The sequence below is a fragment of the Syngnathus scovelli genome, chromosome 9 (assembly GCF_024217435.2).
Source record: "Syngnathus scovelli strain Florida chromosome 9, RoL_Ssco_1.2, whole genome shotgun sequence".
NCBI classification, from domain to species: Eukaryota; Metazoa; Chordata; class Actinopteri; order Syngnathiformes; family Syngnathidae; genus Syngnathus; species Syngnathus scovelli.
The window spans coordinates 5,149,384-5,165,755 of NC_090855.1; the positions used below are offsets into that span (position 1 = coordinate 5,149,384).

The following is a 16,372-nucleotide window of genomic DNA, read 5'->3' on the forward strand; positions in this document are numbered from 1 at the left end:
TCAAATATTTTTAGTATCGATTATTCTATCGATTATTCCATCGAGTAATTAGATACAATTGTATTTGCGTTAAAATGTGTTGATTTTTACCCCCAATTACTGTTTATTATTATTTATAATTATTATTTGTTTATGTGGTATTATTTAATGATGGAAAAAACCCAATACTTAAGCATTATCACACAAGATTGATGGCCATGCTCTTCCAAAGTAAAAGCAGATGTTTGCAGATGTCTTATTTTGATTAAACACTAAAGATGAATCAGTCTTTTTTTCATGAAGGACTAGAGGAATCAGAATTATCACTTTTGAGAAGCTAAAATCAGATTTGGACGACCTTCAGTTAAAAAATATCTGACTTGAAATACGAGGTGATTAATTTTTTAATCGGTTAGTTGTTGATTAATCGATTAATGTGGCTAGTTAAATCGTTCCCACCTTGGTCAACCGGGTGATGGCCCCAATCTCCGAGTAGAGATCGGAGCTATCCGGAAACTTCTCCACCACGATGGCGCAGGTGTGGTGCAGCAGGGACTGCTTATGAACCGTGTCCTTCACCTCGGGGACTTTCTCGAGGTAACTCAGCTCAAAGCCTTTGGCCTGGACAAGCAAGCAAACAAGTATACTCAAGAGAGGAGAAAAGGAAGGACGGGGGCGGGGTGGCAATCAAAAGGCCCAAATTGCAGCGCATTTCCTCTCTGGCAAAGACACAAAAAGACTCTCAAAGCGTGCCAAGATGATCTGTAGCTTCATTAGGTTGTGATTATCAGGAACCACAATCTACTTCCAGGCCGGCAGATTGCTGTGCTGGCCACAGCGGAGAGCTCAAGCCAGCACATAGCATGAAAGACGCAAACACTCTCTCCTTTGTTCCCTTTCCAACTTTAAATGTCAAACTAAAAACAAAAATTCCAGACGTTATTTATGGGCACTGGCTTTTTTGATGTCGATGACTTGTACTTTCCCCTCGCGTGTTTGTCGCTCATTCATAGAAGAACAGATATATACTCCTCACACGACCAAACTTCCAGAAAAATACACAATCGCTCAAATATTTATTTCTTCTCAGAGAAAAGTCTATTGAGCTTTCCCACACATTGTCCAGCATTGCTCTGACAAATTAAAAAAAAAAAAAAAAAACATAAAAGTGTGCAGATACTTAAAAAAGCTGATTCATGACAACATCCTCTCCTAAGGGACCTACTAAAGTCTTTTAAATATTGACGGAAATTTTTCGGCATTCTTCCATTGCACTCCACCTTAGACTTTTCCTCTTGTATAGTCTGAAGAAACATTGAAGTGCCTGATTATGAATCTCGACCATTTCTAACAACCTCTCTTCCGTTGTGGCACCTGTTTTATCCTTTTTGACAATCACTCCATGTTTTTACGGTTCAAAATCACAATGAGCAGTTAACGTTTACTCACATTAGTGCCATTAAGGAAGTTGCCGATGGCTAAGAGTGTGCTCAAAATGTAGCGGAGAGTTGTGTTCTTCTCCAATTGGTCCATTCCTTCTTTAAGATCCTGCAGGGGCTCCGCAACTTCCTACAAAACACAAGAGCGATCAATCGGCCTGATATTTCCCAATTCATTTTTACAAGTACATGAGCGTAGGCACGGGGGGAACATGCAAACTCCACGCAGGAAGGCTCGAGATCTGAACCCAGAAGTTCTCTATTGTGCTAAGCATATCTCCGCCATGCATGTGACATGTGAAATCTAATTAGAAAGAAGAGCTATAGCAACAAATCTGCTTTTACAAAAATAATAATGCTCACTTTTGACTGACACTTTCTCAGAGGTATTCATTTCACCAGTGAGTCCCAACCATGTTTGAAAAAGTTTCAGATGTTATTTTTAGTTATCTATCTATGCCAACAACATATCGTGACAGGTAGATTCTCCTCAAGGCAAAATATGTGCCTGGACTCAATAAAATAAAAATACTTTGTTATACTGCTCTAGAAATAAAAGCTGAATTCAAATTGATGAATTTAAACGTGTGCATGTGATCAAAGCAAGCGCAGACACTGACCTTCTCCGTAAGCTCATAGTCCATCTTGAAGGCCCACAGCTGCAGGCGGGCCGACAGCTCGGTGATGGAGGAGAGGATGAGGAGAAACTGCTCAGCGCTGCCCAGGGGAATTTCGGGATTGAGCAGCTGAGCCTCTTGGATCTTCTGCTTCTCTTCCTCCGTGGGGATCATGGTCAGGATTTTCTGAAAGCAGATGAGATGACAGAGAGGGGGACGGAGAGTTCCAGGGGGGATCGTTTATCAAGTCCTCATCGCCTTGTTTTTGCATAACACTGTCTGGAGGTAAATCATAGAGCGGCAGAGGAGACAAATTGATCCTGACATTTTCCACCGCTGTTTATTTAAGATGTTTCCAGAGTTCCAAGAAATATGTGTGACGTGTGAACTTTCAACCTTTTTATTTGGCTTAGGAAAAAAAAAAATTTCAAAAGGCAAAAGGTGAACAGCAACTTCTTCTGGAGAGCGATCATTCTATTGCATAATACTGAAGGGATACAAAATTCATCGTTCTCCACTGGTGTCTCATCATTTTCAAGTGCTGGTGGACATTTTAATATTCAAAGTGATTAATTACCCGCCACGAGAAAGACAAAGGAGAGGCAACACTAGGTGAATGAATTCTTTTTTTATGAAAGATCCAATTGTGAATTTTTGTTGCGTTGGTGCATCATCAGTCCACCGCACTTATTTTGCAGCCAGTTGAACTTGATGCCATTCCTCCAGACACTTCACATTTTCACGTGGGTTTGTCATCCTTACCTCGATGCCTTCTTTGTTCAGCGCATACTCATCAAAGTTGAGGATGGCCGTCTTGATGGTGCGAGGAGGCGGTAAGACGGTTAAACCGATGTTTATGGCGTTGCTGCGTTTGGAATCCAGGACGATGATTTCTTGCCGTTTGCCATCAACTGCGGCTTTCTATGAGACACGGCACAAGTCGGCGATCGAAACCACATACAGAGGGTTCATACATTTTTCACAAAGTCTAAATCGTCCGTCCGTCCGTCCGTCCGTCCGTCCGTCCGTCCGTCCGTCCGTCCGTCCGTCCATCCATCCATCCATCCATCCATCTAATGTACCTTGGTAATAGGCAGCTCCTTGGATTTGGACTCAAAGAGCTGCTCCAGTTTGGATGTGTCCAGTTTAAGTGGCTCTAATTTGGACCACAGGGATTCTTTACAGAACTTATGGCTCTTGCACTGCCACTCCATGGGGCGCACCTCTTTCCAGAAGAGTCGAATTGTCTTCTTTTTCTTGAGGAACAGAGGAAGGTCGCCCCGATTCAGCTGAGGGGATGGCGGCGGCATGAAGGGGGGAGGTGGGAGCACCATTTTGCCAAGGATGGGAGGAGGCGGGGGGCACCCAAAAAGGGGAGGGGGCGGCGGTAGAACAGCACTACGCAGCGGAGGAGGCGGTGGCGGCGGGACGTGATCACCAGACTCCATCACGCTTTCCATAACTAAAATATCCAAGTCATCCTCATCCCGCAAGTCGGTGAAATCCATTTCCTTGATGCGCAGCTCCCTAGGTGCGGCCATGAGCTGGTCCCAAATTTGGTCCGATTCCTTCTTCTGGGCCGCCGGGATGCCGCCGGAGTTGTCAGTCTGAGCGTGCTGCGGCTCCTTTGACGCCTCCGCTTCAGTCAGAGACGCCAGACCTTTGACCAAATCACCAAATTTTCCAGCCACGGCCCGTACAGTGCTTTGCTTGTCTACAATGTCCACCTCCATTTTCTTCACATTGGCCTGCCTGTGAGCCTCCAGTGTGGAGATCCGGCTGGCTAAGCTGGCCACAGAGGGGTCAGCCACCTCTGGGTCCTTTTCACATTTACATTCCGTTTCTTTCTCGGCCTCTCCTCCTCCGTTGTCATCCTTCTTGTTGGATGTGTGAGCGTAGAGCATGTCCAGCATGAAGCGCTTGTTGTTGAGGATGTCGTTCTCTTCTGAGACTTCAATGCACTGGCTCCACTGGCCTGGTGGGAGGAAAAGATCAAAATGAACACATAAACTCTAACTTGCTCTACATCAGGCTGTCTTTTAATCACTGAGTATTTACATTATGATGAGTTTTGTAAGATTTGTTGCATTAATTTAGCTGCTTATCCTCCTTAAAATAAGTTTATTAAAAACTGACTTGTACATTTTTCCCTTTTGAGTACATTTTTCCCTTTTGAGGGCTGCAATTTATAATTTTTTTATTATTAATTAATTAATTAATTAATTTGTGTTTTTATTTATTTATGTTCTTATTTAGATCTAATTTAAAATACTAAAGAAATTGATTGTTGAATTAAATCGTGCCATTAAATCAATTTATTGTAAATAATCAAATACCATATAAAATCAAAATACAATTTTACATGAAGACTAATATACATTTAACTATAAGCATTTTACAATTATTTTTAAACTTTTTTTTTTTTTAAACTCATTTTACAAACGACCCGTCTCAAAGGTTGTCCTTGAGCGCATATCCCTGCTCTACATGGATTATTCAAAGACTGTCGCTGCAAGAAATACCTGCTTCAATGTCATTTTTGACTTTCTCCTCACGTTCCTCCCTCTCCAGAGTGCTGCTGGTGGATGAGATGCTGGATGCCGAGCAGTTGTCCTTCTCATTCACTTCCTCATTCTGTCTCTCCTTCTCGCTCAGCACTATACTTTCCTCCACGTCCCTCTCTATGGTCGGAACCCTCTCGCAATCTTCTTCTAATACAACATCTTCTACATCCACTTCCACGTCAATACTAGCTACCTGTGCTTCCTCAGCTACTTCTACTTCATCAGCCACGTCCACCTGCTCGTCAACTTCTCTCCCGGTCTCACACTCCTGCTCTATCTCCTCAAGCTTGCCTTCTTCATTTCCCCCCACTCCTCCCTCTTCACACTCCTTTGGCTCTTCCACCACATTCTGAACTGGTCGCGTGTCCTTCACATCCTTCGTGTCTGCTGGCGGCTCTTTTGCAGCCATATTTGGTTGTGAGGGAGGTGAAGGACAAAGTTCTGATTCTGTGAATGCTGGACTTTTTATTCTTGTTGGGGAGTCATGTTTTGACGCCGGGACGGATTTAGTTCCTGCAAGAAAGTTTAGAAACCATTCAGAAGCGTGCAGACAACGTTGCACCTCTGATGCTTTAATTAATTAATCAGTACATTTAAATATATTTCCTTCATGCTAATGATAATTGTTTACCTAACGTCTGCTGAGCATCGGGTGTTTTGTCTTGCTGTGAGGCGATAGATGAAGTCGTGACACAGCGAGATGCCGAGCGGACGGCGGGGTTGGAACTCAAACACAGTGTGATCTCCGTACGGCCTCTTACGGGCATCCGAGGACGCTCTCGCTCGTACTCCTCGGCCGCTAGCCTCTCGACGGCCTTGTACCTGCCACAGCGAAGGATAACGTTAAATTATTAAGATCATGATGTTTCTGCACTAGTAAGCACACACAAATACAGCTGACATGAATAAATATTACAACGCTGACATAAGCGATTTACTGATTTCTATTATTGCAGCTGCTAATCAAACTCTTTCCATATTTTAAAAAAAAATCAATTATTACTGTGACAATGTTGTCAGTTCATGTGCACCAAGTAAAACCCACCTTTCCTCTCTGGCTTGTCTCGCCTCTTCTCTTTTTTCAACATAGTCTCGACTGAGATGGATAAGGAAAAAAAAAAATTAAGGTTTGGATTGACAATATAACATTTGTGTTTTGCAAGTTGAGACTGACTTGAAGCGCTCCCTCTCCTCCCTTTCGATCCTCTGCAGACGCTCCTCTCGTTCCATGCGCCTCCTCTCCCTCTCTGCAGCCAAAGACTCCTGATGCTGCCTGTACGAGGAGCTCAACAGGCTTCCTAAAGCAGGTCTGCATGGATGAAGAAACAACATTTGTATGTTGGAGTGTTGATAAGTTTAGAAAATGTCATCCAAGCCAACCTTTCAGTTTTAGACTCCGGTGTGCAGGTTGCCGTACTAGTGAAGCGATTGCTGGGTGCTTCTGGACTTTGCTGCTTGTCTAGCTGTGCTGCTTCATTGGAAGTAACCCTGTTAACGAATCAACACAACAAACCCGATCACAGATAGCAAAAAAAATCATTGACAGGTTGAACATCTAGCCAAAAGCCTCAAGATGCCACAAGCAAACTTAACAATATAGGATGCCACGTGATGGCGGCAAAGCACTACTTTTACGTTCTACAGCAAGCCCAGCAGGTCTTTCTGAGAGTGTTGGATGTTTTTGTCAAACTGAAGGTGGGAGAAAGTATGAGACAAAGAAGTTGAAACGAGACAGTTGTCAGTGTTACACATAAAAGAAGTAGATGGAGACAGACAGACTGCAGGGAATTAAAAAAAAAAAAAAAAAAACTTTACTGCAACTTCGTTATCATCCATTTTTAAACAATAATGTTTTTCCTCATAAAATCACAACTTTGTTGTTGTAAAGCTATTTTTGTCTCATACAATAAATTATGTTTTTACGAATTCATCCTCGTACCATTTTTACTTTCATCCTGTCGCCAACACTTTATCGTCGTAATTCCCACAATAATATTCTTTTAGTACCCCTTTGTAAACAGCAAAATGTGACTTTGTGAACACTGATGAGAGAGACAGTGACTCACACTAAAAATCTCTATGGTCTTAAAATATAGTTATTGACTCGTCATGTGTTAACGATGGTTCTTATGAAAAACAAAAGCCCGATGGGTGATAAAAATCTCAAAATAACTTTCCAGGAAATTGCAAAAAGAACTTTTTTTTTCTTCTTTTCCCTTTAACCACAGGTCTTTAAGGAAGTCAGACAGATTGTGGTGGGAAAGGAGGTGTTTTAGTAAGAGTGGTGGAAAAAAACACTACCAATACAGGAAGGAGGCAGGAAGGAATAAAAAAAAAAAAAAAGAGCACATTTATCATGGATTCAATCAACAAGAAACTACGAGACAGGATTTGGGATGGTTATGTGCTTATTTGGGACAAACTTCACACTAAAATCTTTGCGATGATTTGCAACAGACACAAGAGAGGATGTCGCGGTCCTTAAGATGATCAACTTCCTGTCTTTTAGGATTCAAAGCACAAAAACAGCAACACTGAGCCCAATTTCATTGAGCCAAACCAAAAGAATTATTTATCGAGATTTTTCCATTTAACTGATTATGACGGCTTGACGCTAATCCTAGCTAAGCGGGGTAAACTCCAACCAAAGCACTTTTTAAGTGCCAAGAAAAAGTAGCATTGTAAACGAAATACCGGGACTTACAATTAGAGGTTTATCGCAACGAGCTAACAATGAGCTCATAGAATTTGCTTATTTGCAGAGAGCGAATTTGGGTTCCCACTGATTTATGGTCAGTTCTAGTCAGTGTATTTTTTTTTTTTTTTTGGGAAGGTGGTGGGTAAAGGACATAATGGGTTGGTTGTATCCCATCCAGGACACTTAGCCTACAATACCTGTGATCGTCCTGCCTACAGGACTCAGTGACTGGATGACATTCATCATCTGTCTCCTCCTCCTCCTCCTCCTCCTCCTCTCCTTCATCCTCCTCCTCCTCCTCATCTCTGCGGTAGGGGACGGTTTGAGGTTTCAAAGGAGGGATGTGAGAGCGCAAGAAGTGCGACAGGCAAAGTGAAAAGATAGAAGCAAAAATGACTTTGGAAAAAGACAACACAAACATGCTGACAAATCTCAGTGTTTCCCATGTACGATATTTCTCAACGGACTCACTTTTTCCATTTCTGGAAGTCATTATTTCAGTTCAACGAAGGCTAAAAGTAAACGAGAAATCATAGTGCTTTGATTTACGCTTTATTCCGGTTATAATTTTGAGGGAAACACTGAACACACACATGCAGCAAGCAAGTAAGTCATAAGATGTTGAAGACAGAGAAACAGGTGCAAGAATGTTCGTTAGCTGGTTTTTATTTTGATCTGATATCAATTTATTAAGATTAAAATAAAAGTGAGACTGTTTATGTTAGGCTACTTCCTGCTTGGTCCCTCGACAAAGTCCAATTCATGTTTTGCAAGTCATTGTGCACATTACAAAAATGCCTCAACACTGCATGTAAAATATTTCCATGATATATTTAGAGCCTGCATACATAATTGGATGAATTTTTGAAAAAAAATGAGGTCCCTAAATGTCACTAAAATTAAATTGCCAATCATCATGAAAAGACAAACATGATGAAAAAAAAAGCAGAACGGCACGCAGTAAGCCAAATGTGTCCTCTAGGTGGCAGTCATGCTTGATGACTTATATGGATCCGGGTGACAAAAGATAAATCAAAACATAACCTTCTGCCTTGAGCTTTGAAGTGGTAATAAACACACAAGAGATGGGAACAAAACATCCCTGGTGGAGGTGAAAAGGGACAAAGGCACGTTAGTCTAATATTATTTTAAAAATAAATTGTTAGTGACCAAAGAGGTGATTCCTTTCAGTGAGATATCTGCTCAGTGTTATTTCCTGTTCTGCCTCCACACACGTGAGTCTTGTTGCCCGTTTTCTATTTAGATCCATCGCTCGCACGGGCCCTTCTGGCTTTCATTAACAAAATGGAAAAACGTTGATCTTCAAAGGCCGCTAGAATTTCCTGTAGTGGGCCGGTATCGCATGACCGGCCAGACCTGGGAGCTACCAGAAGGTTTAATTGGTATGCTATTTCAAAACCTGGCTGGGATGCGATGCATTAAGAGTGGCAGTGATCAGGTGAGGGGCGAGTACTTTTGTCTGCTGACTGGTACTGATAAAACCGAACTGCAACATCTGAAGTCAAAATGGAAACATTTGGAGATCCTCCCTCAGTGGCTTTGTGCACCTCACCTTTCGGCGATGTCTTCAACACGCTGGCCTCCAAAGGGCAGGATGCCGCTTGCATAAGGGCTGCATGGCGACGCCGGTGCCGAGGCGGGACCTCTATTGTTTTGGAGAGAATGCCTGCGGCTGCGTCGTCTCTCCAGGCCGCGTCGCTCGCTGGTGCCGCCCATGCTGGCTCGCCGGCGCTCCTTCCTGCCGCTCGGAGGTACCTGCGTCTCATCGTCACCGTCCTCGCGGCGGAGAGTCGTCTTGGGATAAAACCAGAAACAAGTTAACTACAGGATGACATCAAAATACATTTGTTGAGGAGCTTTCTGACCTCGTAGATGTTCAACTGCTCTACAAGGTCAAGGTCAGAGCCCTTCCTGCTTAGGTGTCTCTGTGCCAAAGCCTCGATGCCCTGCTCTTCCAAACAGTCCACCACGTCGTAGTAAGAGTCTTGATCGGGGAGACTGGCCAGAGTCTAAAACATAAGTGGATGAAAGGAGTACAACTCAATGAGAAGAACATGACACTGGAAGAAGCTCCTGGAAATTAACTCGTCAACAGCTTATTGAAGTTCTACCGACCTTGTTGATGAGCGTCATTGCATACACCAGCAATTCAGTATCTACTCCGTCTTTCTCATTCAGGATCTCCATGACGTTGCCCCATACTTTTGTGCCTGAAATAGTCAAATCCAGACAGCAGATGGTGGTCATTGGAGAATCAGTCTTTTGTTTTTTTTCTTTTCACAGCACATGTCTTCATTGGTGTCGCTGCTGAACTGGAGTCTATCCCAGATGACATTTGACCCTGGGCCGGTTGCCAGTCATACATACACAGGGCACATATGGAAATACATTCCTACACTTGAGTTTCGGTGCAGATTCAGAAAAGGGTGTTTTAAAAATGATAGCAACATTTCCTATTTCAAGTTTTATCTATACACTCGACAAGTGGATTTGACTGAGATTATAATTCAACTCAACCAATGCACTGATCTAATTAAGATGCATTCCTCTGCAATTACTGACTTCACTCTACAAAAATGATCCAAATAAGATTAGACTAATTTCTTCTGATTCACTCTATTATTCTGCTTTCCCTATGTATCGTTTTACCTCTTTTGGCATCCACAGCATTCACGGCATTAATGAATAAAACGGCGTTTGATTCTGCATACTCCACAAACACCAGCAGGAGCTTCAGCGCTGTCTTCACCACCAGACGAAACTGCACAGTAGGAAATGCAAATTGGACAATTTATAAACACAGTTCCTAAGTAAAGTTTTGTCATCATTGTATCCTGTCTTGCGTGACTTGATAAGAGCCTGGCAGGAAGTTGTGTTTGTGTGTGTGTGACGGTCTAAAACTTAAAACTGAAGTATACAGGGTGCTAATTCAGCAGAAATTGAACACCATTAATAGTGAGCATCTATAAATAAAAAAGCAATTAATATTTGAAAAAGATTTTTAAAAAATATGGTTCAAAAAGGGGCTAGCTACACTCACAACCAAGTGTAACAATCTGGCCACTAGGGGGCTGAGTTGACTACACTAACTTGTAGGTTGAAATGAGTGAGTGTGTAATTTTAGAACGTATAATATGATCAGGCAGTGGATCCATAGCATCATACTTGAAAAATAAAAATAAAAGAAAAACTTTTTTTGTTTTACCTTAGCCCCGACAAGGGTGTAGAGCCATTGGACTATTTCCTTATTTGCAATGAGGCCATTCATGCCATCCACAAATAGCATGATCTGTCCAAGAGCTGGAGAGGGGGGAAAAAAAAAAACGAGATGGAGGCGAAGGTTTAGTTAATCATCCACCCAGACAAGTCTTGTTATTGTCTTTTCTCTGAGAACTGAGTGTCCTTCTCAAAACAAGTGGAAGAACTACGGAATTTCCAATGTTATTAATTTCAGTGGCAATGCACAGCAGGTCGTCTTGGCCTTTTTTTGAAAGAATGAACCATGACACACATGCACGCTCACGCACACACACACATACACACACGCACATACACACAGCATTTTTGGGAGTGCAAAGTACAGGACGACCTAAATCAGCACCACTAAAAATGTACATCATTAAGAGATCTTAGAATAATTCATTTTATATTAATTTAGCTTATTAAATATTTGTCTAATTTAAGAAAATTGATGATTTTTTTCAATTAAATAGGCCTAATGGGTTAATTAGGTAAAATCATAGCAGTTTATACTGTTAGAATAAAATACTTTATTTACACAAAGTTTGAACTTTTTTTTAAACTTAATCATTGCTTTTATTTTCATTTCATACAAGGTGCTGCCAAGCCCTACTGGGAGCAAATTTAGCTTCAGTGTCCTGCTCAAGGACACTTTGACATTGTCACAGTGGCTTTAGGATTGACTCCACCACCTTCAAGCTGGGAGACAAACACTCCACCACTGAGCCACACTGCCGCCACTTTCCCAGGGAATGACGTGAATCATTTCTTTTAAAAATCAAATGCTTTACGCCGCCGGTTTTTGTGTGGAAAATGAGCTTGACCCTTTCTCATATGAAAGGCGAACATCGCAAACAGATGTGTATTGTTATGAAAGGTGTTGATTATATTGCTGTGGACCCCATAGAAACTTGAGCTACTGTCCAGGAGAAACTTGAAAAAACAACTCGGCGCACTCATCCCTCAAGTCAACCGACGTGACTGTAAGGAAAATATTTGAGCAGACCGCCTCGATGGACGCTGACATGACTTCCATGTGTAAGCGGATACATAAATAAGAGGAAAATAAGAGTCAAGGGATCTCAGTGGGGAAGAGCTCGGGTCAGACAAGTGTGGGGCTTCTGTTAAGGAGGGAATTGGGGGAAGGGGAAGACGTACAGCTGAACTGACAAACGTTTTTTTTCCCCCCCTTCAAACAGTAGGTGCTTAGTAGAGCCTCAGTGATCACTGCCGCACACACAACAAGGGGTTAATGCGTTCACACTAACAGGATGAGCCTAGCTTGACCCCACTACCTCCATTAATCAGCTAATGGCAATAGGGAGGGGAAAAAAATATAAACAAAACTTGGTAACATTGAGAAAACTTCCAATTTACGATTCAGGATACCTTTCAAAATCAATAAGTAACTTATTGATGTTGTTAGTTATTAGAGTTAACTAATCTCCATTCCATCAGAAGTCAAACAGAAAGTCTCCCAGGAAGCTGTTTGACCATAAATTCATGTGGATTTGAAAATAATCTAATGAGATATAATGAACAGAGATTTCCACCAACTTCCACCACAAAAAAAAAAAAAAAATACAATCACAATAATATTCTATGCAGCATTTTAGTATAATGATGTGAATGCATTACTTTCGATGGATATCACCATAAATACACTTGGGAAGGGCAAAACAAAAGTATGATCGAGTGAAATTATCAAATAACTTGTCTGATTTTTTCAGATTCTCACAATGTTTTACTGGAAATAAAGTTTTCAAGTACTTCATCTGCAAAAACCATTGCAGTCCCGAGTGTCTACTAAGGTCCATCAAATGTCATCTAAATCATTGGGATTCAAAGGGATTCTTGGCCTGCTTGAAAGTAACAAATAAGAAGTGCCCTTGGCCTTTGAGCTCAGTTGCCCTCTGCCATAAATTCACATCTCTGCTAAGCATACAATAATCTTAACAATTCAACAACGCAAATCATCGTCTTGCACATTCCAATTTGTTTTAAAAAAGAACTGTCTTTACTAACTTGGAATTTGACCTGTTCGGATGTGACAAGACAACACTGATAGGATTTCCTCCAAAATACAAAAAAAAAACATCCTGACAAACATGAGCTTTGAATAAAAATAATAATAATAAATGAATAAAAAACAATAATAAATATAAACATTCAAATTGACACAAGGCCCCAATAAAGCAGGTTATATCCGACCAACTGCTCCATCCAAGACTTAGTGGCTTAACCAAGAGCTCCTCAGTAGTTAGCAACTAATCTTCACTTGTTCATGTTAAACTGCTCCTCATGTTATGAGATGAGATGAGAGGCTTCACCTTCAGTCACATACTTCTCATCTTTGGAGGGGCTGGAAATTATTCGTGTCCCATAGATAAGCCAGAATTCCCAGGTGCAGCTGCTGTATGTTCCTGACCGTGTGTGTGTGTGTGTGTGTGTGTGTGTGTGTGTGTGTGTGTGTGTGTGTGTGTGTGTGTGTGTGTGTGTGTGTGTGAAGGCTCCAGTTCATCTTTTATCAATCCGAGTTAATTACTCACAACATGTCAGGCCCGAGCATTCCTGACAGTCCTCTCATGCGGCCAGCCCTGAGCGTCGGCGTGGACAATGTGGAGTCGGGGTAAACCACATCAAGAGTGTGTTTCTAAAAACATGATTAACCTCCTCAGTCAACGTGAATTCAAGTGTCACCCTCTCACCCCCGTTCTGCTTGGCAGCACTGCTGATGGATGAGTGACAGCTAGTAATGACATGATGAACAGCTGCTCTATTGACTCCAGCATCCAAACAGTTAACTCAAACTAACACACTTTTCAGACTTTAGCTACATTCTTCGGTAGTTGACCTACGATATGACCACTGGGTCAGTTCACCTGAGTATTGAATATACCCATGGCTGAAAAGATTTTGAAGGGTAAAAGAACATAATGAGACTTTTCGGTGTGGCATCGCACAACATGAACACTCAGCTGCTGACAGATGACGCATTAGCGCTTCCAAGTCGACCACTAAATGAGACGATGACACAAGTGAGGATTTTGCATCTTAAATGCGTTAACATTTATCCACGCTAGTAAAAACCGCACGACGGCGATCTTACCCTCCGAGTCGTTTAAAAATGCTTCGTCATGGAATTAGTTGATGCCAGCGAAGGTTTAAGAACATTCAAAGGTAAACAGACATGAAACCACATGGAGAGCAGTTATCCCGTTAAAGCAAAACGATACTGTAACTTGTTTTCAAAAAGTAAAATTACCGTTTATTACGGAAAATGCAATCATGGGAAACGTCTACTTAGTGACATAGCGGCCACCTCGGTGAGAAGCAAACACATTTCCCTGTATTGATGATTACATGATGACTGGCAATAATAAGTGCAAGATAAAAAGGACTTTATTTACTAAACTAGCACTACTCTCTTTGTATTTCCACATATTTAAATAATAATGCAAAGACAAACAAACAGAATTCTCCACTGGATCGTCACGTAATAATAACACGGATGATCGCAAATAGACCGAGACCAATAAAAATGTTTCACTGTTGAACAGACAACGTCAATATATTCTTGGGAGAATTAATAAGAAGAGCATGTGAGCGCTGAGTCTGTGCAGGACAGCGTCCACTTCAGGCACTGATCTGAGGCCAAAAATGTGGGCCTCCATTTGGGTTAATCATGAGCAGCTCGAAAATACCTCACACAAAGTACAACAATAACAGCGCTTTGCCCCCTTTTGCATGGATGTCACGTAATGAGATGCTGGCAGACGGTGAGCTGCCTTCAAAGCTCAATGATTGGAATTTAAATGTATCCACGATGGGAAAGAATAGCCTGGGAAGAAAACACATGGCCGTAAGGACAACAAGCAAAGACCTTCTGTATGAACGACCCAAAGCCAGCGTCTGAGCTCCAGCCGTGGTTCTGAAAGTGTTTCTTAAAGACCTCTCTCTCGTAAACCGCAGCAATTATGCTGCAAATCCACAGGAATGTGAAGGGAAGGCTGCTCCCTGACCGCTGCCAAGGTGAGAAAAATCTGAGGTTTGGGTGGCAGCGCCAACATGAGTCAGCTGGCTCCGACGGAGCGACCTTATCTGGAAAGATGCAACACAAAAGCCTCCTTTCCCAAACTCATTCATCACTTTGCCCCTTTGGTTTTTAATTTTGAAATGTATACAAAACTGGGTCAGTTGGACCATCCGTCATCGAGGAGAATTTATTTTATCAGCACTTTGGGAGAGGAGCCAAATCTCCGTCGCGTTGAGGCTGTTATCTTGCTGTGCTGTGCATTAGCAAGCAGCTGCACTCACAGGTCAGAGACGCGCATGCACGGCAACTGGACACGCTTCAATCAAAGTTTAGAAACTCTTTAACGGCCATTCTTTTTCTCTCAAATTGCCGCCAATGTCAACATCTCCTATGCAATAACATGAACATCCATTTAAAAGCATGCTAAAAAAATGGGAAGTTCACTGGAAACAACAGATGAGAATCACAAAGTGAAAAAAATAGAAGTAATCAAATTAAATCAACAAGCTCAAACATCCTAAAAGCTTGTGTAATCAGGTTTTTGATTCATCAGAACCCATTAAGATTTCCTATTTCAAAAGACAAATTCATACTAAGGAATCAAATCACAGTTCCAGAGCATGACCAAAATATAGAAGCCCATATAAACTATTCTTAAACTCCATGAAGTTAGATTTCATATTGCCTTTTATCACACTTGCTCCTTTACTCCTAACTCGACTCTGAAATGTTCATGGAGAGCATTCTCACGAGACCTGACATTAGAGCAAGACAACTTGCCCCCGCCAAAACATCCCCAGTCAACAAGGCGACTGGCAGACATACACAAAAGCCCCAGCACTATATAAGGACGATGCTTTCAATTTGATGTGAAGCGCACATCTGCAGGCATTTGACAACTGACTGTGGGCCAAAACCCAAATAAATGTCCTAATGACATACAAACAAGCTTTGGAAGCCTTGTGAAGAACTCCAAGTACACAGAGTCCTGGGGACTGACATTAAATCTCTTATATGCATCACATAAGTAAAACTTACTCTATCTTCAATCCTTAAATGATTGGAGACTTTGGATGGGACTTTGATATCCTCCCAAATAAAATGAACATCTATTAATAGTGCACAGTTTATAGGCATGATTCTCATGGGATGGGAAAATGAAGCTTCACATTTGCTTCATGAACCAGTTCTATTTTTTTTTACTGTTCTAGCACTCTCTGTTCAACATTTGGCTCAAAGTACACTGACTTAACATTTTTTTTAAATGTCTTTAATCCAAAAGTGTGACAAAGTACACGGACTTGACATTTTTAAATGTCTTTAATCCAAAAGTGCGATCTAGAGGAGCCAAAAAATACAACTGGTTCATGAAGAAAATTTGAAGCTTCGGTTTTCACATTACTACTGCTCTCTCAGCACAACTGCGTCTTTGGTGCTTTTAGTGATAATGAAGGGTGTCTTTTGAGGAAAGGCCAAAACACTGTAAGAGGTGCTCTACTGCGGATGTGTCATTTATCTTCCAACAATAACATCATAACACTGTATGCACACATGGCAAGATAATGGTAAATGTTTAATTATAAACCAAGAAAAACATTTGTACTAGTAAAATGCTCAAATTCTTGTTCCGTAAGACACTTGCAGTTATAAAGGGAGAAGAAAAGCAGTATGAAGGTCATGCAGGTGGAGCTAAATTGCCTTCCCATATAAGGAGGAACCGAAGGGGCTCTGTTAGCTTTCACCTGAGGTGAGCTGGGGGTAACTAGTATGATCTAACC

At 41.6% G+C, this 16,372-nt stretch overlaps 1 protein-coding gene across 5 annotated transcripts in view; it reads right to left on the minus strand.

Moving 5' to 3' along the window:
- Window positions 1-16,372, minus strand: part of fhod3b (formin homology 2 domain containing 3b) — a 63,437-nt gene that overhangs the window by 8,017 nt on the left and 39,048 nt on the right. For 4 of the 5 annotated variants that reach the window (XM_049731164.2, XM_068651748.1, XM_049731165.2 and 1 more), the window contains 16 exons: window positions 10,524-10,618; window positions 9,968-10,079; window positions 9,434-9,528; window positions 9,184-9,327; window positions 8,871-9,112; window positions 7,495-7,602; window positions 5,980-6,087; window positions 5,774-5,908; window positions 5,645-5,695; window positions 5,231-5,421; window positions 4,558-5,112; window positions 3,118-4,010; window positions 2,798-2,956; window positions 2,039-2,221; window positions 1,429-1,548; window positions 439-600 (listed from right to left, as the gene is read on the minus strand). In XM_049731164.2, coding sequence (XP_049587121.1) covers window positions 439-600; window positions 1,429-1,548; window positions 2,039-2,221; window positions 2,798-2,956; window positions 3,118-4,010; window positions 4,558-5,112; window positions 5,231-5,421; window positions 5,645-5,695; window positions 5,774-5,908; window positions 5,980-6,087; window positions 7,495-7,602; window positions 8,871-9,112; window positions 9,184-9,327; window positions 9,434-9,528; window positions 9,968-10,079; window positions 10,524-10,618 — 3,353 coding nt within the window. The remainder of the gene's footprint in view (window positions 1-438; window positions 601-1,428; window positions 1,549-2,038; window positions 2,222-2,797; window positions 2,957-3,117; window positions 4,011-4,557; window positions 5,113-5,230; window positions 5,422-5,644; window positions 5,696-5,773; window positions 5,909-5,979; window positions 6,088-7,494; window positions 7,603-8,870; window positions 9,113-9,183; window positions 9,328-9,433; window positions 9,529-9,967; window positions 10,080-10,523; window positions 10,619-16,372) is intronic. The other variant, XM_049731166.2, reaches the window with a different exon arrangement.